At 43.5% G+C, this 25,994-nt stretch overlaps 1 protein-coding gene across 1 annotated transcript in view; it reads left to right on the plus strand.

Moving 5' to 3' along the window:
• Window positions 1–398: 398 nt before the first annotated feature.
• The window catches only part of LOC147125093 (BCL-6 corepressor-like protein 1), a 100,006-nt gene continuing 74,410 nt past the window's right edge, over window positions 399–25,994 (plus strand). Inside the window, exons 1-4 of the mRNA XM_085991614.1 lie at window positions 399–412; window positions 2,364–2,451; window positions 8,681–11,386; window positions 15,848–16,010. Coding sequence (XP_085847740.1) covers window positions 399–412; window positions 2,364–2,451; window positions 8,681–11,386; window positions 15,848–16,010 — 2,971 coding nt within the window. The remainder of the gene's footprint in view (window positions 413–2,363; window positions 2,452–8,680; window positions 11,387–15,847; window positions 16,011–25,994) is intronic.

Consider the following 25,994-nt stretch of genomic DNA (forward strand, 5'->3'; position numbering starts at 1 on the left):
ACTCAGGCGATGGAAACCACGATTAATTCAACTGTTCTGCCTACAGAAGCTGCCTCACCTGAGTATTTCTAGCATTGTGATTTTGTTTCAGATTTCCAGCATCGGCAGCTTTTTGCTTTTTGTTTATATTAGTATTGACAGGAAGCCAGGTGACAGTCAGGAAACAAAGAGTTATGGTTAAGGGAGTTTCTCAGATTGGAGAAGGTTGGAAGTGTGTGTACTAGGAGTCAATGCAAGTCCACTTTTGTTGTTGATATATAATTTCAATGATTTGGGGAACACAATCCCAAAATTTGCTGTTGACAAAAGAAGTAGGAGGCTTGACAAATAGCAAGGAAGGCTGTAAAAGCCTTCAGGAAGACATAGACAGGTTAGCAGATTCGACAAACAGGTGGAAGATGCAATTTAAATGGTAAGTGTGAGGTGATAGACTTTGGGAGAAAAATAAGGAATGGGAGTATACACTCAATGGAAAGGTGCTGAAGGATGTGAATAAACAGGGAGACCTATGAATTCAATACATAGTTCCCTGAAAGTGCGAGTGCAGGTGGATAAAGCCATAAAAAAGGCCAACAGCATTTTGGGTTTATACATAGAAGCATAGGGCTGGATTTTGATACTGGAGGCGTGTAGGAGGTGGGACCACAACTTTCGGGGTTGTAGTCCCGCCTCCATCGAGTTGTGGCCAACCCACGCGATTTTCACTTGATTGACCTTGTTGAGCCAGCTCAGCAGGCTCAGCAGGCCAATTAAGGGCCACCCGGCAACAGGTGACATTTAATCTGTCAAGAACTTTTGACAGATGAAATATCAGCGTTTGACTGCTCTGTGAAGCTGTCAAACACTGACAATCTGTACACAAAGTTAATTCCTTCCTCTCAGGCTGATTTAGAGATCTCTCCAGAACAGAAAGCTGAATGCTGCAACTTTTGACAGCTCGCGGCCATTCTGCTTTCTATGTCGGTGAGATGAGGGACTCCCGAGACCTGAAGGAAGGAAGGTTGTAAAGGTAATTAAACTTCTTTAAACACTTTACACACACCAAACACACTTACCTCTGCACTCATGCACCCATCACTCACCTGAACACCGGACATCTCGAACCCTTCAGCTCGATGGTCCGCCTCACTAACTTGGCGTGGTTTGGAGCCGTCGGGAACCCCACACTTCAGGAATAAAAATAGGGATTAGGCTAAAAACTGCCTGTGAACTACCTGTTAACAGGCAGTTAATTGGCACTAATCCCCTTCCCGCCTCGGGGAGGCGGGTCCCAGCACAGGTCGGGTACCCGCCTCCTTTGAAACTGGCATGGAGGCGGGTTGGGGGCGGGATGGGTTCGTGCCCCCTGATTTTGAGATTTTAACCCCCCACACGCCTCCAATCCTGCCTCCAATCCCGCCTCCACGGCCCAATGAAAATCCTGCCCATAGAGTAGAAAAGCAAATAAATAACGATAAATTTATATAAAAATTGGTTAGGCCACAGTTAGAGCACTATGTGTAGTTTTGGGAACTCTGTTATTGAAAGGACATTAAATAAATAGGGAGCATACAGTGCAGATTCAGCAGGGTGATGAGAATAGGAAACCATAGTTGTGAGGAAAGACTTGAGATATTAGAACCATCTCCACTGGAGCAGAAAATGCTAAGAGGAGATTTTAATGGAGGTTTTTAAAACTGAAGGGGTTTTGATAGTGGATAGGTAAAGACTATTTCCTTTGGTTAGGACGAGGATCATTAGTTTAAAATTGTCATTGAGAGTTGGGACAAATTTCTTTACAGACAGGATTATTGTTTTCTACCAATCTTCTTTGATAATAGTAATCAATTGACCTATGCTCAGAATGTTTCCTAGCAAACTCATTGGCCAATGATAATTGAGTGATAGGGCATTGGTTCAATGCCGGTAAAGCAGGCAAGACAGGGGCAAGGATTTAGAGGGTAAGGCCTCAGTTTGTGTTTGAGAGTGAGATTGATGGGAATTGACTGATTTATTCCATCCATAAAGAATGAGTGACAGTCAATGATGTCTGTGAAGAAAACTGGTCAGTGTCTTATCTCAGTCATTTGTGAACATGCTTACTTTTGCATGGACCAGTGCTGTCAGTGAAGCACACAGCATATGTTGTTTTTGCTAGAAAGTGACGTAGAGCATGGGGGCACAATAATGCTGACTTAAGAGTGGATAATATCTTGCATGCAAACTGCATCTATGTTAGCAGCAGCAACAGAGATTGATTCTCCACCTGAGACCTCAAGAGTGGAACTATAATAAGCTTCAGAAACTGTACTCCTGTCCTTGGACTACCCATGAGCAAAGTCACAGGAGATCTACTAGTAATAATTAATCATTTTTTTTAATAGGAGATCTTCACTCACAGATGCAGAATCCAGGAAAAGTGCTCCACAGCCAGTAGGGACGGAAGATTCTTGTATTAACAACCACACTGAAGTAAGCGAGATTGATCAGCTCATCCAAACACAGTGGAAGGCTTTCATTCTGTTTGTTTGGCCTTGATTTGATTCTAAATCTGAGAGGTGGGAGCATACTTTTATTACACATTGTGTGACAGAATTGCCTGTGGGAGTGAACTTTAGTCTTTAATCTGGATTTGATATCGCTACATTTTTTTGTTCTTCATTTTGATTCAACATATATATAAAACACTATACCTTTCTTTGTTCAAGACTATCCCCTTGTGTTGCTAATTTTTTTTGGCAATTCTTAGTACGAGTCCTCTCCTTTCAAACCAACTTGTAACCTTTGTGCTCTTTTGATAGTAAATGTTGGACTTTGCATTTGGCTTTGTCTATTAACAGGTTTTCCCAGTTTTGCAGCATTATATTCTGCTATGCGTGCAGCAGTAATGCTAGGTCAGTAGTAAGTAGTATGCTAGGAAAGAAAAGAAAGACTTGCATTTATATAGTGCCTTTCACAACCTCAGGACGTCCCAAAGCACTTTAAAGCCAATGAAGTACTTTTGAAATGTAGTCACTGATATAATGTAGGAAACGCGGCAGCCAATTTGCGCACAGCAAGCTTCCACAATATGATAATGACCAGATAATCTGTTTTTATAATGTTGAGTGATAGGCCCACCTACATGGTTCTGATTTTGTACCAATTCACGTTTAACTCACCTCCTCAGTATAATATTTTATAATGAATGATGTAGTTGTGAGAGGCTGACAAAGTGAGTCTTTGCAGATAGTAAGTAAGAAAGTGAATTTGGGCTGAATAGCAATTTGGCACTGAACCAGAGTGGTCCTGAATCTGCTAGACCAAATAGGTAAGTGACAGTTTGTTCTAATTAATGAAATCTATAGAAATTAGGAGTATAGTAATTTAGGATCAGGAATTAGGCCAGCGATGCATGCACAGCACCATACAAGTTAATAGCATTTGACTCGCTGTATCTGTGCCAGCCTTTTGTTAGAGCAGCTGAGAACGAATCCCATTGCCCCACTGTCTTCCCATAGCTCAGTATCTTCTGCTCCAAACACTTATCCAGTATTCTGTTAAAAGGTACAGTGTTTTTTGTCTCAATCACTCCCTGTGGCAAAGCATTCCATGCTCCAGCAGCCCTCTGCATAAAGAAATGCCTTCTAATCTCTCCAACTCTCAGGCACAATATTAAATTGATGATCCCTTGTAACTGACTCTCCAAATAGGGAAAATAGTCTTTCCCTATGCACTCAGTCAATTATATATTATCTAATAAAACATTGAGTGGTATCAACATTCCAAAGGTACTGCGCTAGTAGGTGGCACTGTAAATGTAACATTATGTGACAGATTGAAAAACCATGTGTAAATATAACGTTAAGAGACTATTTTCCTCTCCCCAAAACTAATCTGTCTTTCTCCCCTCCCCCTCCTCTTTCCTCACATCCTCTCTCCCCCTCCTCTCCTCTCCCAACCCTCTCCCCTTTCTCTCCTCATCCACTCCTCTCTACTTCCCCTTTCCCTGTTGTCCCACCTCCCCTCTATACCCACTTCCCCTTTCCTCCTTTCCCCCTTCACTCTGCTCCTCCTTTCTTTTCCACCACTCCCAGCCACTTCAATCCTCTTCTTGTCCCCTTCTCCTTCCTCCCCCTTGCTATCTGCCTCCTCTCCCCTCCCCTAGCTTGGTTCAGTTATCACCCTGCCTGAATAGTGCCCTTGGTTTTGATTCCATGGGAGTGAAACTGTCCTGGGTGGTAGCACAAAATAGGAGATAGCGAATCAGCAGCTTGTTTTACATTCCATTCGAAATCAGACAAAGAGGAGGGCAATTAAGGGCAACACCACAGTACCATGGAGCAAGGGTTTACCCATGGGGAAAAGAGAGGGTGTAACTATGAAAACAACAGGAGAGTGGTTATCATGGGGATGTCATAATTTGGAGGCTAGACAGCTTGTTTTTCATCCATAACTGAGAGTCCTGAATGGTGTGTTGCCTCCCGGATGCCAGGGTAAGGGAAATAATGTAACGGGTGGAAAACCTTTGAAAAGGGAAGGAAACCAACCACAAGTCATGGTTCATATAGAAACCACTGACATGGAAAGAGTGGGGATCTTGTGGAGAAAGTTGGAGGAGTTGGATTTAGATTAAAGTGCAAGATTTCAAGAGCATTAATTGCAGAATTATTTCCAGTAGCAGAACAAGTTGGGAGAAACAGATTAGATACATCAATGTGTGTCTAGAAAGATGGTGTAGAAGGGAGAGTTTCAGATTCCTAGGACACTGGGAGCAGTTCTAAGGCAGAAGAAAGCTCTATAGACAGAATGGGCTTATCCTATACTAAACCGGTTACAATATCCCCATAGAGACGCTAAATTGAGGAATTGGAGAGAATTTAAACTAGTAAGATGGGGGGGGGGGGAGGCGGTTAGAGTAAGTGTACTACAGGAAACTTTGTGCTATCCGGCACCCACGGGACCGAGCTGCTGCCGTTGCCTCAAAACTTCCGGATAGACCAGCGTCAATGTTATCAGATAGGAGCTTTTCATCTCCGTATCTGACAACAAAGACTGTTGCTTAGCAACAGCTTGTCAACACTCGGCCCGTGGCTTGGAAGCGTCTCTGAAGCTGTTGCTAAGATACAGAGACACCTTCCAGAGCCTGCCGTATCTGACCACAAACACTGTTGCTCAGCAACAGCTTGTAAACACTCGGCCCAGTAGCTTGGAAGCGTCTCTGAAGCTGTTGTTAAGCTACAAAGACGCTTTCCAGAGCCTGCCTGTGAAAAGAATGCTAGGAGAAGAAAAAAAACCTAACCAAAACGGCTGCTGATTTCTGCCGTTAGATCGAAGCTGCCGGACATTCAACCTCTGGATAGCACAAAGTTTCCTGTAAAAGGAAAAAGCAGTCTAAACTGAATTTCCGGTCGGAGGCTTCCTGCGGGCGGATGCCTCTGAACCGCAATAAATCTACGCACCTACCTGATGGTCCTGGATCCACGGAGACCCGCGCTCCTGGGCCTCTATGCATAGGTCTGCGTAGAGGCCCACGTATTCCAGGGGTGCATACGGTTCGCAAGTGTCTCTGGTTGGGCCGACCCACGTGATCCCAATCAGAAAGGGAATTCCCGTTATGCTTATGGGGATTCCATTTATGTACAGAATCCCCATAAGCATAATAGGAATCACCCAAAAACACATTTACAGCACTGAAATAAAAAAAAATCATTACATGTTTAAAATTAATTAAAATACAATTTAATTAAACATTTAAAACAAACATTTATTTTTTGAAAAATAAATGTAAACATTTTTCAAGGGGCCAAAAATAACACACACTTATTTTACAGGTTTTTGAATGTTAAAATTATTTAAAACATTTAATTTTAATATTTATTTTCACCCTTATGCTGCTTTTATCAAGCGTAAGTTTCATGAGCATTCATTGGGCAAATAGCCCAACTCTCTGCCAACGAATGTCCATTTCCTGCGCATGCGGAGGATCTGTCAAGTAGATTCTTGTCAGATCGTATGTTCCGGGTTTTCGCGCATGCGCAGCCCTTACATAAACCCGGAATTTGCAAGGCACTAATGGCTGCGTACGTACCATGTATGCGGTCATAGGCCCCGGAAAATCTGGGCCATTAAGTTGAAGTGAGGGATTTGGAGACATGTACCTTAAGGCATATAAGAGATATGTTAAGGATGAAGAATAAATAAGAAAAAAAAATTCCCCCCTCCATAAACTTGAGCTCATCCAAAACTCTGCTGCTCGTATCCTAATTCGCACGTCCCGTTTACCCATCGCTCCTATGCTCACTGACCTACATTAGCACCCGATTCCGGCATCACCTCGAATTTAAAATTCTCATCCTTGTGTTCAAATCCCTCCATGGCCCCATCCTTCCCTACCCCTGTAACCTCCTCCAGCCCTACAACCCTCTGCGTGTGCTCCTCCAATCCTGGCCTCTTGTGCATCCCCGATTTCCATCGCCCCACTGTTGGCAGGTGTATCTTCAGCTGCCTAGGCCCTAAGTTATGGAATTCCCTCCCTAAACCTCTCCATCTCTCTACCTCTCCTCCTATAAGACGCTCCTTAAAGCGTACCTCTTGGATCAAGCTTTTGGTCACCCGTCCTAATATCTCTTTATGTGGCTCATTGTCAAATTTGTTTGGTAACGCCCATGTGAAGTGCCTTGGGACATCTTACTATGTTAAAGGCGCTATATAAATGCAAGTTGTTGTTGTTGTAAAGCGCTTTGGGACTTCCTGAGGTCGTGAAATATGCTATATAAAATGCAAGTCCGTTTTTAAATTAGGCCTTGTATGCTCAAGTCGAGCCTACCCTCATTAAAAAAAAATTAGCACAGATAAAGTCCTTCAGCAATCTAAGACAATCTTTTGTTTTTGTTCTGAAAAATATGTGCATTTTAATGTCATTTTTAGGTTTAGATCACAACTGTGATCTGCAAAATGTGATTTACATGAACTAATAACATTTTAGAAGACCTCCTTGTCACTCACCCCTTTCCAGACTCCCACACTCAAGAGTTCCTCAGATTTATTTTAATATTCCATTTCAAAAAAATTGTGGTGTGGGTGATAGAAATCAATGACTTACTATTTTCCGTCTCAAAGATACATTGTTGAAAAACTTTTTCCTGGGCCTCCTTAATAGCCTAGTGGGTATTGGCGTGGGCAGTGTAGCACTAAATCATAGACTAGGAGGTCTTGCTCCCACTGGAAACCGCAAATGTGTGAACATCTAGTGAAGATAGGATTTGGTTTGACTGTGATGCCCTGCATAATTAACTAGCCTGTGGACACGAATTAGAGTATTTTAGCAGTTATGGCACTGGATTAGCAACTCGGAGGACTCAAGTCCCATCATGGCAAGTTGTTAAATTGGATTCCATAAATCTGGTAATCTGTGAGCTGACACCAGAAAAAATAACCATGAGAGCTGCTAGAAACCGAAATGGTTGATTAGTGTCCTACAGGGAAGTGAACCTGCCACCCCTGCCTGAACTGGCCTGCACGAGAATCTAGTTCCACACTCTGTTGTTGACTCTTGAGGAACAATTTTAACCCTGGCCACTTGGGGACTGGGCGGGCAGACAGTTAAAATGGGTGCTGCGACTTATCTTCCCTTCAAGTGGGTTGCAATTTGAACCTGCTCTTTTGAGCAGGCAAGCGGGGCACCCACCGGTAGGGAGCAGGGTCCTTCTTCAAGTATCAGATTGGGCTCCGATGATGACATCGGGGCCGGACTGCAATTTTAACCCGAGGCCTGCATGGGGACGTCTTTGTGGCTTTCCTGCCAGTCCAACTTGGCGGCAAATGGATTCGGAGCCCGAAGAGGCCCAGAGAGGTAAGTTATTTTAAATTCTGTTTGTTTTCTTGTCGGCCAGGAGGAGCAGGAGTATTCATCTCAGCCACAAAGTGAAACCTTGGCCCTCCTCTTCCACAGCCTTCCCTCCCCCTTCCCTGACCGTGAGGCCTTCCTGACCCCACTCCATTTACCTAACTACTGGGGACGATTCCTTCGGCTACTTCCTACCGCCCAAAATCTTGCTCCCACCCACAGGCCAATTAGTGCTTCCTGCCAGGTACAAGTGGGAAACTGACCGGGTTCATGCAGGTGAGGCCCTGGAGTTAAAATCTCCCGGGCCTCCCGCTACGGAGGGCCGGACGATTCCCCATCCACCTCAGCCCCCGCTGGCAGGACTCCCAGTGGGAGTTAAAATCAGGGCTTTAATATCCTCTGAAGTAGCTAGCAAACCACATAATTGTAAAAACAATTGCTGCTTAGGCCCACCACCACCATCTGATGGCAGTTAGGGAAGGGCAATAAATGTGGGCTTGGTGGCATCCCTTGCGTCTTAAGAACAAATGTTTTAAAAACTCACTATCTAGGCTCGCAGATGAGAAATAGACACTTGGGTGAGGTACTCGAGGGCTGCTGATGCCTGTGGACCCATACTCTAGAAAGCGTCAATACCTTTGGGAAAGGAAGGTAAAAATAGGCTTTTTCCCTTAAAAAGCACTAAAGTATAAGTAATTGCAAATGATTCCCAGTAACACAGTTTTACCTCTGACACTTCAAGACTATTCTTAAAATCCTTACTTTAACTCATGACTAATTTAAAAACACATAGTTATTAGTAGTGATATAAAGTAGTGTTTTATAGGAAAACTAGTCTTATTGAAATCTCTGTTGATTGCCGTATCTTTTTAGGTGGCGACTGAACGAATGAGCAATGGTGTCCAACAAGTCGAGGGGGATGAAAGTAACTTATTGCAGGAGGGACTTCAAAATTGCAAGGATAATGAGTCTGAAAGATTTGTTCCAAAAGAAGAGGAGGTCGCCCTCATGACCACTTCAGACTCACAGTTAAAGACTGACAGAATTACCAATGTGGAAAGTAAATTGCTGCACGGGGAAATGCCAGAAAATGGAGATAACAAAATAAAAAATTTGGAGACTGGGGGTATGCATCGGAAAGCACAACAAACTCTGTCAAAAAACACTTGCACTCAGGATAACACTGGGGAACTGGGAAAGACTATAAAACAAAAATTGATTCCTGGGTCTGAGGCTCAGTATCAAGGACTCCCCTGGATTGATCCACAATTAGACAGTGCTATATCAGGGAGTCACCACCCTTTTAATGCACTGAATTCATTAAACTTGTACAAACCTTGTTTATCACCATCCCAGAATTTACAGAAAGTTGCTCAACCTTATTTTCCACCAGTGTTTAACCATGTTCCACATTTGATGTACTTACCACCGCCAAACTTAGGCCATCCTCATGTTGCACCTTCCCTTCCGACAACTTTAGGAGTTACAGGAGTGCAGACAGTACCATCATTTTTACAAAGTAAAGGTGGCAGCACTAATTTAGCACCTGATCTACATTCATATTCTCATCCACTGACCCTCAGCAGACCCTTGACTTCAGAACCCAAGGCCAAACATACTGCTGATTATTCTAATTCTCCTTTCATGAAAACAAAAATGCAATCCGAATCATCTCAGAAGCAACAGTTTTTAACTCCCCCTTCTCATACTTCAGTACCACCTTCCCACATTTATTTCAACCTGGGCAGTGAATTATCTTTGGCACGGAGGAGCCCAAACAGCCGGTTACCCAAACTTCCTGAGCGCACTCCTACTCATCAACCTTCACTTGGGCTCTCAGAAAACTCACAACCTCCATTCATGGTATTCAGATCTCCACCTCAACTTGAGAAGCAAATATATTCAGAGGGATCCCATGACCTGCCACTTGATTTGTCAGCAAAATCAAGCTGTCATGGAATAGGGATTAAACAGAATTCTTTACCTGAGCTACGGAAAACACCACCTATGCCGGTGTTAACACCTGTAAAAGGGGATAGATCATTCTCTGTATTGCACTCTAAAAGTGACGGCCTCACCCCACGAATACCTCAAAGTAGCTACAGTACCAGCAGTATTAAAGGAAGCTTTGGTTTAACACCTCCAGTCGTGGTTTATCCAGATACTATAAGAAATGGGGCTACTCTGCAAAAGAACCCAATTGATCCTTTAACTTTTCAGCCATTGAATCCAACTTGGTCCTGGGTGAAAGGTTCCAGTAACCTGGTGAACCATAATCCACGCACTTTTGTCGGCGTGGCCAATGCTATACCTGCGTCTATGTTACAGCTTGGTAATGGAGATCCCAAGAGTGCTGCTAAACAAGAACCAATTTCCATTGTTTACCAAGGAGATCGCCAGTTGGCACTTCCTAATGGTAAAAAAAGTGGGGAGCCCAAAAAAGATGCATATGGAGGTCATGTTGTAAAGGAAACTAATAATCACTTGCACAGCTGTTTTGTATCCACCAACAGTGAAGTGGCACCATTTCATTCAAATGCATATCCCCAATTCCTCATTAGAAGTAGCATTCCCATTAACCACCTTTCTCTAGCGAGAGATAAAACTCCATTTCATCATTCACCATTGTTAACTAACGGCAGCTGTTCAGCATCGCAGCTCCCACTAACTCAAGGAATTCCTTATGGTTTGCCATCTTCCAGAGGAGGATATACTTTGTTTCAAAGCCCACAGCATTTAGGAGCTGTGTGGACACCTCATAAGATCCATGGAGAAAAGACAAAGGAAGACCAGCTACAGATAATGGGGTCACCATTATCCAACTTGGAGTCTATAGTTCATAACAGGGCTTTGGAGCTGTTTGCAATTGAAAATAACAAGGACAGTCCGAAATCATTCACCCCAAATGCAATAAGTAAGGAAGGTATTCCTTCCAAAGATTTGAACCAACCAGCCTCCAATAGTGCAAATGTAGTTGACTTAAGCCATTTACCTTCTGAAAACAAAAACAAAAATGGTCAGAAAGATCAACAGAATATGGTTTCCACAATCAAGATGGATACAATAGGTAAAGCCAATAAAGGAGTTACGAGTGGAAATTCGAAGCATTCGACGGGTGATGTGGGTGAAGATGAAAAAGTTCAAAATAAGGAACTAGAAGGACAAGCAGTAATTACTTCTTTACCATTGAGCAATCAGCCCTTAATTAATCAGAGCCATAGTCATAAAGATCTTCCTGTTGTAGAAGCGCAAAGTAACAGGAGTTTAGAGGTAGCGACCATACAGGAGTTAGCAAGTGGAAGTATAACATCCTCCAAATTATCTACAGATGCGGATCAATCAATGACTAAAGGTATGTGTAATGAGAAAGAACATTGTGCTGCTGGACCAGTCAAACGTACTGTTACCAAAGAAAAGAAGGATGGTTCAGTGAAGAATCCAGTTTCTAAATGCAAAGGACCTAATTCAGTTGGGTGCAGTCCAAACCCATCTAGCTGTATGGGGAAGAAGCTCAAATGCACTAAGAAGGAAGATATTGTGAGTTCCAACAGGTTAAATCGGGAACAGCAGACCATTCAGGTAAATTATGAACTTTAACCTATGTCTTTCCTTGTATTAATTTTCTTTCATTCTAATTACCATAATCTTCATTAAGCAATGTCAAGCAGAGCTGTGTGATGTAGCTCTGCTCATTTTTATAATAAGGATGCAATTTGATTTTACTTCTGCATTAGCTTTAGGTTTTAAAACCAAACCAGAGGAATTTTTCTGATCAGTGACTCTATAAATACATTTTAAGATGATTGGCTCATATGAATTTATATTAGCCAAAAGGAAAAAATTAGTTTTATGCGATATAAGTTCCTAATATGTAGAAGTGTGAATATTTATTGGATAGTACGTTGTTTCCTGATGTAATAAAAAACAGACAATGCCAGTGTTCAGTAAATTAAACAGTACTTCTTGCCTATAAGCCCAAAGTTGAACAGTGGTCAAAATCTTGATCCAATTACTGTGAGTTTGGACAAAGAAATGTTGCAATGGCACAAAATATAAATGCATAACCAATGTTGTCATTGGGATTTGAATAAAGCATGATGATGGATGTGTGGAATTTTCATATTGTGTCTACTTGTAATGTGTAAAGCACCAAGCAGTTGAATTAGATGACTTTGTACATCCAAACTTGGTTTGTGTAGCGAGAGCATTTTGCGCTGTACAGTAGAAGCATATGAGGTACTGGTGGTTACAGGTCTGTCACTAATGGGGATAGTGGTGGCAGTAATTTAAGATGATGAAATAAGAGTACTGTATCACACAAGAAGCACATGACGCAGTATTAAAGAATGTTAGTTTCAGTATTTTCTTACTACAACTTATTGTATCAATAGGCTAAATAAGCCTAGTGACGGCATTGATCACAATACGATGAAATCTGCATATAATTACCGTGTTTAGGATTGGCCAGATTTGCTTTATAAAATGAGGTTGAACACTTTTGCAATTGAAGTTAGGTGGTGAAAGTACAAGTATGTCATATGCATGTGTAAAATGTATTATCATCAAACCTATGAGTATCCTACTGCTTCATTCTTCCCCACTGTAATAACAATTGATATGCCGAAAGGGATTTTGACAGTGACAAGATGGTATGATTCTTTTAGTTTGGATAAGAAATGTTACATCCATTTTTGTAATAAGACCTTTTCTACCCATGAAGGGGCAGGGTTTGGAGTGGGAAATATCTAGGAACACAGTCCCTTTTTAAGGAATTAATGTCATATATGATTAGGTGAACTCACACTATTCTACTGTATATAAGATCTCACCTGGCCCATGCCCACATTTTTTCATTCTGTTTGTAGATTATAGATCTTTAATCACCTTCATATAAAAAAAATAGTTTTCTCTCTCCTTCAAGTATGTCACAGTATTTCAAATCCTGTCAGAGTCCAGTTTACATAACTAATGGATAAGAGGCTTGGTGGTGCAGTTGCCTAGACACTGGATTCAAATCCAGACCAGAGAAACTCCACTGTCTGCTGGCTTTAAGGGTCCTATATGAAATTACTTATCACATTCCTTAATCCAGACTTGCAGTACAAAACTGTCCCAAATGTGGCACTAAATTTGCAATCTCACTGCGAGAGGGCAGAAGATTGCTGGTGTAGGAAATAGAAAAAAATGGCATGGTGTACTGCAGTGTGATGTTAGTACTCGGGCATACTGTCGGGCAGAGTTTATGGAGCTTTACTGCGCTGTACCTGATGTGGGAATCCTTGATACTGACACTGTGCCTGAAATGGGAAGTGTTCTATTTCCCAGCGCTAATATGCTATAACCTGATAAGCGCAAGATTAACCAATATAAGTGTAAATACCTCATGTCCTTTAAAACTGAGTTATTAAAATGTCCTTACCCTGATCCCATCCCAGCACAGACACTAGATAGTGGACTGTGAAAGACACTGGACTAATTCTGGACAACTGAGATCTCAGAAGATATTGTTTAAACAGGTAAAATCTCTGTTTTGGGCATTTGAGCCTACATTTTCTGATTGGTGATATTTTAATGCCAGCAGTAGCCCATCTATTTTAAATTTATCACTGTCAGCATTAACATAGCGCCAATCAAACTAGCTGATACTGTAAATGGTTCCCTCTCCTTATGTACTGACCCCTCCCTTTCAAATCCATCATCTTGTCCCTCCTCAAAAAAAACAATCTTGACCCCTCCTGAATTCTTGTCCATCTTGCCCTCAACCCCATGTTTGAACCTCTCCAATCAGGTTTCCATCCTGCTACAGTACTGAAATGGCCCTAATGAAAGTCACAAATGACACCCTCTTTGACTTTGACCGTGGTGCACTATACTTCCTTATCTTTCTCGATCTCTCTGCAACCTTTGACTTAGTTGACCACAACATCCTCTTCCAATGCCTCTCCATTGTCCAGTTGAGAGTGACTGTCTGCGCCTGGATCCACTCTTGTCTATCCAGTCGTAGCCAGAGAATTTCCTGCAATGGCTTCTTTTCTCACCCCCCGCACCACCATCTCTGGAGCCCCTCAAGGGTCTATCTTTGGACCCTCCTATTTCTCATCTACATGGTTCACCTCACGACGTCATCCAAAAATGACATCAGGTTCCACATGTACACTGACAACACCCAGCTCTACCTCACCACCACATCTCTCGACCCCTCTAATGTCTCTATGTTTTCAGACTGCTTGTTCGACATCCAGTCCCAGGATGAGCTGCAATTTTCTTCAGTTAAACATTGGGAAGATCGAAGCCATTGTCTTTGGCCCCAAATTCTGTTTCCTAGCCACCTATTCTATCCCCCCTCCCTGGCCACTGTCTTGGGCTGAACCAGACAGCTTGCAACCCAGGCATCCTATTTAACCTTGAGCTGAGCTTCTGATCCCATATCCTGTCCATCACAAAGACCACCTACTTCCACCTCTGTAATATCATCCATTTCTGCCCCGCCTTGGCTTATCTGCTGCTGTAACACACATCCTTGCTTCTGTTACCTCCAGACTCGACTATTCCAATGGCCAGCCCCCATCTTCCACCCTCCATAAACATGAGCTCATCCAAAACTCTGCTGCCCGTATTTTAACCCGCACTAAGTCCCGCACAACCATCACCCCTGTGCTCGCTGACCTACATTGGCCTCCCCCACCCCCAGTCCACCAAGGCCTCAATTTTAAAATTCTCATCCTTGTATTAAAATCCCTCCATGGCTTCACCCCTGCGTCCCCCACTCCCTTCGCCCACCCCATTGGCAGCCATGACTTCAGTCGTCTAGGACCTAAGCTCTGGTATTCCCTCCCTAAACCTCTCCCTCTCTCCCCCTCTCTTTCCCCCTTTAAAACCCACCTTAAAACTTACCTCTTTGACCAAGCTTTTAGTCACCCATCCTAATCTCTCCTTTGGCTCATTGTCAATTTTGGTCTTATTACGTAATGAAGCAACTTGGGACGTTTTCCTACATTAAAGGTATGATGTTCCCTATTGATGAGGTCAAGCCAAGGGTGCAATTGTAATCTCCATCCTGCCTTTCCCTCTTGCCAAGAATCACTCATGAGTATCAGTGGTGATTAAGTTAATAGCCATGTAGTTGAAAATAATCTGTTAAGGTCTGAGGTGGACTATAACTCTCCTCCAAGGATGGCAGAGTTGGCAGATTTCAACCACTAAGTGTCAGCTTGGCTCTGATGGTATGAATCTCACCTCTGACTCATAGTCATTGGTTCAAGCTCGCTCCAGGACTAAAGTACATAATCTAGGCTGATACTTCAGTGCAGTACTGAATGACTGCATTGTTGGGGGTGCTGTCTTTCAGATAAGATATTAAACCAAAGCCCTAACTTCTTGTTCAGATGGACATAAAAGATCCCATTGCACTATTTGAAGAACAAGGATTTCTCCTGGCTATAATTTTTCTCTTTCAACCAACACCATCAAAATAAATTAACTGCCACAATTGCTTACATAATAACAGTGACTGAACTTCAGAAAATTCAGTGGATTTGAAGTGTTTGGTGACATCCTTAGTACACAATAAAGAACTAGTTCTTTCTTTCTAACCACCCTTAGCTTTGCTTTCTATTCATGTAGAAAACACAACCCTTGATTGAGATGTTTTTGCCAGTGTCATCATGGAACTGGGAAGAAAAAGAAAGGGTGAGAAATAGGAGGATAAGAGGTGACAAGATTCATAGTTGATCAACACCAGTAGTGTGAGACAGTGCTGCACTCTCTCTGTTTCAGTAGACAGCTGAACCACTTCAAGAACTACAGTCCTCAATGTGATGATAGTAAATGGAACAGCGGAAGCAGCCACTACAGCCATATTCTTTATGTTCTTAGTTGTTAACTCATTATTTTGTTTATTATTTTGTGAGGGGGAATAAATGCAGAAGTAAATTTTAAGTGATAACAAAATAAATTGGAATCATAGGTGTGCCTGATACACATTTGAAAAGAACAATTGTACATAAGGTAAACTTGACAGCAGTGGAATCTAAATTGCAGGGATCCAAAAGACGGTCAAGCAGTCTCGAAGTGAGTCGGAGAGATAGTGAAGAAGATGTCTGTTCATCCAAAGGACATGATGGGGAAAGAAGAAGCAGACGGCTGAGGACACCAAAGACTGAATTCCCTTCCAGAACAGCAATACAAGAAAAAGGAGGGACTGGTATGTAGTATCATACTAATTACTTGCAGTTCATTTTGATTTGACCTTCCTTGCATCGATTTAGAAGAGACTATGGGGGCTGCACTCTGAGCTCTTTCCCTGGGCCTCTCCATTGTTCTTTCCAGCAGATTTGATGTACAGGTCTCTCCAGGCCGAGATTCAAGGCTGCAATGAGCAGGGTGTGGATGGAGAGCAAGATCGACCCTCCCCTTTAAGAACTGGCCGGCGCCAGTGTGTCTGTGTTCCATTGCTGACTGACATCACGTGAGCTTTGCCAGGGCTCTGAGGTAGCACCTTGCTCCTCGGCGTTAGCGCCTTGAGAGAGGTGTGTAGCGCCTGATTTAGTGAGGAGATGCAGATTTAATAAGTGTATATAGTGATTCTTCTATTTGAGAGTCATTCATTTGTATAAACAGGAGAAGAGAATGTTACAAGTCTGAGCCCTTTGATTACTGATCATATAACATGCTTTGGTGGTAATTTGAGTTTGGGTTAATTTGCAATTAGCTTGCTACATGAAATGCTGAAGGATGGTAACAATGATAACATGACAAAAAGGACAAATTGACCCCGTCTTGGGTTACTCGAACAGCATGAGGTCGATTTTAACTCCCAGCGGGAAACTGCGGGAGTCATGAAGTTTCCCACCTGCCTTTTACAGCTTGAGTCCATGCTGATTTTAACTGCCAGGCCTTTTTACCATGCCACCAATCCAGGCAGGATGCGGTTGACAGCCTTGTGAAAATAGGCCTGCCATGTCACAGAAATCACAGAAACCCCACAGTGCAGATAGAGGCCATTTTGGCCCATCGAGTCTGCACCGACACATATCCCACCCTATCCCCGTAACCCCTACACCAACACATATCCCACCCTATCCCCGTAACCCCACGTATTTAATCCCCCTAACACTAAGGGTCAATTTATCATAGCCAATCAACCTAACCTGCACATCTTTGGACTGTGGGAGGAAACCGGAGCACCCGGAGGAAACCCACGCAAACACGGGGAGAATGTGCAAACTCCACACAGACAGTCGCCCGAGGCCGGATTCGAACCCGGGTCCCTGGCGCTGTGAGGCAACAGTGCTAACCACTATGCCACCGTGCTGCCCAAAAACCGCAATCGCTTTTTAGTCCATCGCCTTAACCACTCGCCCACGACTACCCATGCCTGCCCGCTGGCAAGAGGATAGGGAAGGGGGTTCTGAGAGGGTCTTGCAGGAGGAAATGAGGGATGGAGAGGAGCCTGGGGTATGGGAGGCCTAAACTTTTCTTGTGCGTCCAGGACGGCCTCCTGTTCCTCTTCTGATTTGCTTCCGCCTGGCAGGAAAGCTGTATCTGACCCCAATTAGCATATTTTAAAAAGGGCCCCGCTGACTTCAGGGGGGTGCCTTTGGCAATTACTCCGAAGAGTAGAGGGGAAAATTCGGTTGATTAGCGCCTCTCGTTTGCACCCTAAGAGGGCACTAACGGGGCACAAAGCAACTAGCGCCCAGGCGCAGCGATGTTTACGCCGCTCGCGAAAGTGACCAGAGTTTTTGTGGCGGTGCTAAACACTACTGCCACAATCTCCTGCACCCGCAGATCATGACGTGAGGCGAGCGTGCAACGCCCCGGACCGGATATTGAGTGGCGCCCCACTGCCTTACCGCCTGCCGCTGGCAACGACAGGTTGAGGGGAGCATTTTGCAGTCAGGAAGGGACCGTTTCCTGCCTTTTTTTATCAGCAACATTTTTGCACCACGCATTCTGAGAGAGAGTGAGAGACACATACTTCTGGAGAGATTCAACGCTGTGTGAAGGAGTTTTGGGTACTGAGCAGCACTTTGCAGGTTCATTTTGATTTGACCTTCCTTGCATTGATTTAGAAGAGACTATGGGGGCTGCACTCTGAGCTCTTTTCCTGGGCTTCTCCGTTGTTCTTTCCAGTAGATTTGATGTACAGATCTCTCCAGGCCGAGATTCAAGGCTGCAATGAGCAGGGTGTGGATGGAGAGCAGGATCGACCCTCCCCTTTAAAAACTTGCCAGCGCCAGTGTGTCTGTGTTCCATTGCTGACTGACATCACATGAGCTTCACCAGCGCTTTGAGGTAGTGCCTCGCTCCTCGGCGTTAGCGCCTTAAGAGAGGTGTGTAGCGCCTGATTTAGCGCTCCAATCACCTCCAGGGGCGATGGAAGCCAAGTTTGCAGTCGAAGGCGATAATTAGCGCCAGTCGCTAAACTTTGTGCCCGGCCGATAATTGCGCCCCAACCGGGGCGATACCGAATTTCTACCCCTAGGTCTCGGCAGGATCCAGGCGGGTAAGTAAACCGGGGCATTTTAACTGTTCATCTGCCCAGTTTCTGCCAGGCGGGTGGCATTAAAATCCCCCCTGCAATTATACGACAAAATTTCAAAGAGGCATTAATAAAGAAATCCATGGTTTACCTGCGGAGGACATGACCAACACGGAGAGAAAATGTTCTAAACAGAAAATGCCCTGATGATACATTTCCTTAAGATCCAGATACTTAAATTGATCTCAGAAAGGACAGTGATTAGGACACTGCAGTTGGCATCAACACCTCACGTTTAAGTAGTGGGGAAGAATCAGCCAAAGTTCCTCCTTCTGCTTGCTGTCAATAGGCTCATTAAATCAATGAATCAGTTGGCCAAAAAAGTGGGAATGGAAGTTAACTGATGGTAAAAAGAATGTGCACGTATGTGGTTGTGATAAGAACTTAAAGCATGGAATGAGAAAAAGACACTCAGACCATCAAGCCCACTCCTTACATGGACGCTGTGCAATGTATTCTTTTCTATATTATACCCTACATAATTAATTCCTTAAGGGGGAGTTCCCAGTAATCTTTGCTTGGTCTTGAAGATAATCAAGTGGAACTCCAGAATATCCATCCCCTATCTTCACTATTCAATCCTAGCCAGTTGCTTTAAAAAAAAATGACACTTTCTTGGTTTTAGGAGGACAGAGACCATTGTTTCCATGGAATATTTGATTACATCTGCATATACTTATCCCTGTTAACTTCATTCTCATTCTAAACTAGAAAGTTTTATTTTGTTAATCCACGCACCTTCAACTGCTTTTGTTTGGATTTTCTTCTGCATGTTCACAATTCTCGAGGAATTTTTTTTTTCTGATCTCTAGTCTCTTTTGAGACTTGTTAATGTTGTTCTTGTGTTTTCTAGGTCTAGCTCAAGACCCAACCCACACACTTTCTGTGTCTAAGAATAGGTTTTAAAATTATCTATGTAATAGTGGGTACTCCTGTACACCAAAGTGGTTTATAACCATGAGGTGCAGTCAACTCTTTGTCTTATATTCCTGCATAAAACATGCTGAGATTTAATTACAACCATAATTGAGTCTTGTATTCTTGAAATGAGATGTATATTTAGAACTTGTGATAGTGTGCTGTTTTGAGAGTGTTAAAAATGATAAATGTGTGATACTGCATATTTTATACTGGAGTGAATGATAATTTAGTTGACCATTCCTCACGTTTTAGTCATCCATAGAGTCAAAGGCCTAGAAATTCGGTTGAGGCGCCAAAGTGGCGCCAAGTTCGCCTGGGCGCTGATTTTTGCGCAGCGTTCGGAGTAATACCGATCTCCAGAAATTCCGTTTCAGCGCCCCTAGAGGGAGACTGGGCGAGGCTCGAGGCGCTCCGTGTCCCTCTTAGGGCGCTGAAACTGAATATCGCAGCGCAACGTGCCGCAGCGCCACACGCTGCGGCATGGCACGCTGCGGTACTGCAGGCCTTCCTCCCATTGTTAAGGGGGAGGGGCCTGATCGCAAGTGCCGGCAAAAGAGCCCGGCACCGAGGAGAAGTGCCGGGCTCTCGGGAAACAGCCAGCAATGCCGCGGGGGGGGGGGGGGGGGGGGGGGATCAGGAGGCCGGGGACGGAGGTGCTGGCAGGCGGCCGCCGAGAAAAGCGGCCGCCCCGCACCTCCACCTTAACTTGCGCCACTGCCGGCACAGCAAGGCCCCGTGAACCGGGCGCGGGTAGCGAACGGCGCTACAGCGGCGTTCGCTACCAAATATCGCGATCGGGGCGCTAATGGGGCGCTGTGCACACCGATGACGTCATCGGTGGCGGCGCAGCGCAACAGGCTAATGCCAGCATTAGTGCCCCCGCTGAATATCGTGGGAGGCGCGGCCAGTGGCGCTACAGCCACTGACTGCCCTCTTTAGGCGCTAACAAGTGGCGCTACATACCCAATTTCTCCCCTATAGAGTCATAGATTTATACAGCACAGAAAGAGGCCCTTCGGCCCATCGTGTCCGCGCCGGCCATCAAGCCCTATCTATTCTAATCCCATTTTCCAGCACTTGGACCATAGCCTTGTATGCTGTGGCGTTTCAAGTGCTCATCCAAATGCTTCTTGAATGTTGTGAGGGTTCCTGCCTCTACCACCCTCTTAGGCAGTGAGCTCCAGATTCCAACCACCCTCTGGGTGAAAAAGCTTTTCCTCAAATCCCCTCTAAACCTCCTGCCCCTTACCTTGAAACTATGTCCCCTGGTTATTGACCCCTCTACTAAGGGGAAAAGTTCATTTCTATCTACCCTATCTATGCCTCTCATAAATTTGTACACCTCAATTAGGTCCCCCCTCAGCTTTCTCTGCTCTAAGGAAAACAACCTCTCTTCTTAGCTGAAGCGCTCCAGCCCAGGTAACATCCTGGTGAATCTCCAATGCAATCACATCCCTCCTATAGTGTAGCGACCAGAACTGCACACAGTATTCCAGCTGTGGCCTCACCAGCGTTTTGTACAGCTCCATCATAACCTCCCTGCTCTTATGTTCTATGCCTCGGCTAATGAAGGCAAGTATCCCATATGCGTTTTTAACCACCTTATCTACCTGTCCTGCTGCCTTCAGGGATCTATGTACATGCACACCAAGGTCCCTCTGATCCTCTGTCCTTCCTAGGATCCTACCATTCATTGTGTATTCCCTTGCCTTGTTAGTCCTCCCAAAATGCATCACCTCACACTTTTCAGGGTTAAATTCCATTTGCCACTGGCTGGGTACGTGCTATGTCTACATTATCTAAGAATGCAAAAAGTTCTTGGAGGCCATTTAACCAGACATTATTTAATTCAGTTTTTCTTTTGTTTTGCAAGCTTATTTCTTTCTGCCTTTATAGGTACTCTGGGTTATGTATCATTCTCTCTTTTTATAGCTAAAGTTAATGGCCAAAGCCCATAGTGCAACAAGATAAAGTAAATTAGGAGGTATTCGGTGATGCCAAGCTTCAGTTTTAAAAGATCTTGTAGTCTTTCTGCTGGTTTGATTGATATTGGAAACTTACTAACTAGGGAATAAAGGGATTTTGGTGCTTGTTGTCTTTTTGTAGTTGCTTTGCAGTGTTTTTGTTTCAAATATTCCACCAAAATGTATGTGGACCCCAAATGCTAGAAATTCAGTGATATTGATAAACGCTTCTGCTTTTTAATTTTCTTTTAGCTCTAGTTTAACAATATTACTGGATACAGGGTCCTGTCTTTAAATTGTCAATGTCTAAAATACATCCTAGGGTAAGACTTCTAATGTGCATTACATGTAGCAAAATTGTAAATGCATTTCTCATGAAGTAACCCTGATTAATGATTTGGCACAGTGTGACATCCCACGACAAATACTATGAAATTCAACACTTTCCACATACAGCGCAATTTAAAAAAAATATTTGTACTTGAGCTGTGAAAGGTAGTGTGAGACTGGAGTCGCATATAGACCAGACCAGGTAGGGGTGGCGGGTTCCCTTCCCTGAAGGACATCAGTGAACCAGTTGGATTTTGTTTTAAATGACAATCTGGCTGCTTTCTTGATCATTTTTTTTCTGGTGCCACCCCACAAATTACCAGATTTATTAAATTCAATTTCCTAACTTGAGGTGCTGGGATTTGTACTCATGAACTCTGGGTTGCTAGTCCAGTACCATAACATTAGGCTATCCATATCCTGTGCAATTTGCTGTCCGAGACTAATTTTGTATACTAAGTCCCAGAGGTAGTGAAACTGGTGATATCTGAGTAGCAGCAAATCACTAGTCGTAACTATGATCTCGTACAACTATTCAATTATTTTGATTTTAATATTCAGATGAGAACCAAAAATTCAGTTGTTTAAATATTTTCGAATTTTAAAAGGTCATACAACAGCAAGCGGGCAGTTGGAGAAGAGGTGAAAACCATAAAAGACATAAACGTGCTTAAAACTGAGGAGGAGCTTAAAATAGCAAATATTCTGAATGACTACTTCCTCCATGTATTCACAAGGGAGGACATGAGCAATATGCCTTGTCCACATAAAGATGTCCCAAGGAAAATCATGACTTCATTGTAAATGAGATAGAAGTCATAGAGAGGCTGAATGGGCTCAAAACAAACAAATCCAAAGGTTAGATGCTATTTAACCCGAGTGCTTAGAGAGGCTAGGGAGAAGATCTGCGAGGCACTGACAATCACAAGGGAGTCAGTAGGGAGGTATCAGTAGATTGAAAACAGCCTACTATAGTACCCATATGCAGAAAGGATGAAAAACAAACACTGACAACTACATACCCATTAGTCTTATTTCAATTTCATGTAAAATGATGGAAACAGTTATCAGGTGTAAACTTGAGGATCATCTGTACAACAGTAACCTAGTTTACAGCATCAGCATGGATCCAGATGGGGAAGATCCCTAACTTCCTTGAGAAAGTGACAACCCAAGTGGACTGTGGTGAGCCTTCTGATGTAGTGTACCTCGACTTTCAAAATGCTTTTGATAAGTTCCACACAAAAGGCTTTTAATTAACTCAAAGCTGTGGGAATTCAGGATAAAAGCTAGGAATAGATGAGAAACTTGCTAAAGGGTAGGAAATAAAACATTCTTATTAGAAGAGTTATGTCAGAGTGGGGTATTGAGCTTCAGGGAGGTGAGGGACCACTACTGTTTCTAACTTGCATGGATTTAGAAACTTAATGCAAAGTGACCAAATTTACAATTATACCAAACTAGAAGGGGCAGTTGAATTACTGGAGACAGTGCTTAAATTACAGAATGAGTTGAACATAATATGTAAGTTGGCAGAACAATGGCAGAAGTGTAAAATGCTACATATTAGAAAGAAAAATAGATGGCACATGTCCTTAATGAATGGTGTTGAAATAGCTAAAGATGAAGCTGAAAAAGCTTAGGGCGCCAATCGTGCCCGCTGCACGTCCCGCCTCTGTTAAACCTGGAAATAGGCGGGTTGGAGTCGGGTTTGAGATTTTTAAAGTTTTAACTTCTCACCCAACTCCAACCCACCCGTTTTTGGGGGTTAAGGTTCAGCCCTAGAAGTCCTGACCTATATTCTACATAGCCGAAACAGTAAAATATAGGTCAGAGAAGTTAATGCTCAAACTTTATAGTGCTCTGGTCACATGCAGGAGACATTGCAGAGAAAAGCGCCTAGGCTGACCCTCCGTGTTATGAGTTATGCGAAAAGACTGGAGAAACTTGGACTTTTCAGCCTAGAAAGGAGGCATCGGAGAGGTGATCTTACACATGTATATAAGATTAAGGTTACAGAAAAAGTTAACCCAGCATATTACTTTAAATTAAACAACAGAATTAGAACCAGGAGACAAAGGTTCAAACTAGTAAATGGAAATTTTAAGACTGATATAGGACATTTTTCTTCAGACAAAGAGTGATCAACATATGGAATGAACCTTTGGATGGAATAGTGGAGGCAAAAACCCTGGAATCATTTAAAAAAACAATTTGATTATACTGTAGGTGGGGTAGGATCTCTCTGGGTAAATGAACTGTGCTGGGCTGAATGGTCTTCCTCTGTAATTCTCGTATTTTTTTGAGTATACTACCAAGCTAAGCTGGTATAGGGTGTATAGGTTGCTATATTAAGTGAAGTTTTATTAGTTCTCAACCAAACCATTAGATGGAACATCAGGACATTCTGACCCTAAATTGCCTCAGGGATTTTCCGCTGAACCCCCAGCATAACTCTGGCAGGAGTCCAGAAGAATTCTCTGAAAAATGGCAGGGAGCTGGTTCTGCTGAGTGCCTGCCTTTCCAGGATTTTCTGGATGGTCTTGTAAGGGGGAGGAAGTTTTGCCTTCCCTTTACAGGGCAAATTACATCAGGAAGCTTACAATTCAGCTGCTGTTTAGAGAGGGAGGGTGTGTGTCTATGTGCACGTGCATTTGTTTATAAGTAAGGCAGGCAATAATCATGCATGTTTCCAAAGACAATTGGGCTATTTGTGTAATTGCTGCAGTTATTAACAAACTAGTAGATCTCCCGTGGTGATGCTTATGTGATTCCTCTTATCCTTTTGAGCTTTGTGACTTCCTTATTCTGTCATTGTGACCTCGCTGATTCTCCATCTCCCTTTCTACCCCAAACTCACTCTTTTCCATCACTGATCTGTCTTCGTAATGTCTCCATTTTCTCTCTCCTCCCACTATTTCTCTGTCTCCCTAATGTCTCTGTAATATGTCTCACTTTCTCCCTCTCCCACTCCTAATCCCTCTATCTCTCTGCTGCTGAAACCCTCATCAATGTCTTTGTTACCTCTAGACTTGACCATTCCAATGCTCTCCTGGCCGGCCTTCCATCTTCCACCCTCCATAAACTTGAGCTGATCCAAAACTCTACTGCCCATATCTTAACTCGCACCAAGTCCCGTTCACCCATCACCCCTGTGCTCGCTGGCCTACATTGGCTCCCGGTCCGGCAACACTTCACTTTCAAAATTCTCATCCTTGTTTTCAAATCCCTCGCCCCTATCTCTGTAACCTCCCCCAGCCCTAAAACCCTCTGAGATCTCTGCACTCCTCCAATACTGGCCTCTTGGGCATCCCTGATTTTAATCGCTCCACTATTGGCCATGCCTTCAGCTGGCAAGGCCCTAAGCTCTGGAATGCCCTCCCTAAAACTCTCTACCTCTCTCCCATCCTTTAGAATGCTCCTTAAAACCTACCTTTTTGACCAAGCTTTTGGTCACCTGTCCTAATATGTGGCTCAGTATCAAACAAAATGTTGTTTGATAACACGCCAGTGAAGCACCTTGGGAGGCTTTACAATGTTAAAGATGCTATATAAATGCAAGTTGTTGTCCTCTGCTAAATCTTTCCCTCTCTGCCCCTAATCCCTTTCTCTCTTAGATTCAGGCTGGGCAGCATTCATTTTGATATCTGTCCTTGAAAAAGTTACGTAACTACAGCCTTTGCACCTATATTGTAGCTCCCTGTACAGAACACACACCCACATGTTACTATTGCCCTACTAAAAAAGTGGACAGTTAACCTGTTCTGAGAACTCACTTGAGCTGGTTTCTGGGAGATGAATGAAAGTGGCACAGTTTGATTTATGTATGTGAGTACCTATTTTATTCTACCTAAGTGCTTGTTCAGTAGATTTTCAATGTGGTGGTCAGTTTTGAATCAGGCAGGAGTGGAACTGCGATAGACCATATTGGAATGTAATTTCAGCTGTTAAATAAAAATTTTCATGGGGATAAAAGTATTTGAATTTCAATGTTACTTAGACTGCAGTTATACTGCCACTGTTTCGCAGCTGTGCATTGATCCAAAAGTGACATGGTGACCTAGAAATTTGATTGTGCTGAAAACGGGCGTGCAGGGCGTGCATTGCTCTCATCTATTTATGTGGGTGCGGGGAGCACATGAAACTGGTGCTGGCAGCTGATTATAATCAGTTAAGTGTGCAGCTAGTGCTACTCATGCTGCTTATTACCTGCACGCCTGTTTGGGGGAGGTGGGGAATTGGGTGTTACTGACACTTAAAGGCAGCCAGAACTCCTTAAGAGGAGGTGCACTCTGGCTGCAGACAGGAGGGATTGCTTGCGAACAGAGAAATAGCTGAAAGACTTCTAGTTTGGGCCCCCAGGTTCTCCAATGACACTTTGGAGCACTAGGATAGGTATTAAGCACACAAGACAGGCCTTTGGGTGTCA

Source organism: Somniosus microcephalus, chromosome 1 (genome assembly GCF_052327205.1).
Source record: "Somniosus microcephalus isolate GS21.2 chromosome 1, FLI_Smic_1.0, whole genome shotgun sequence".
NCBI lineage: Eukaryota > Metazoa > Chordata > Chondrichthyes > Squaliformes > Somniosidae > Somniosus > Somniosus microcephalus.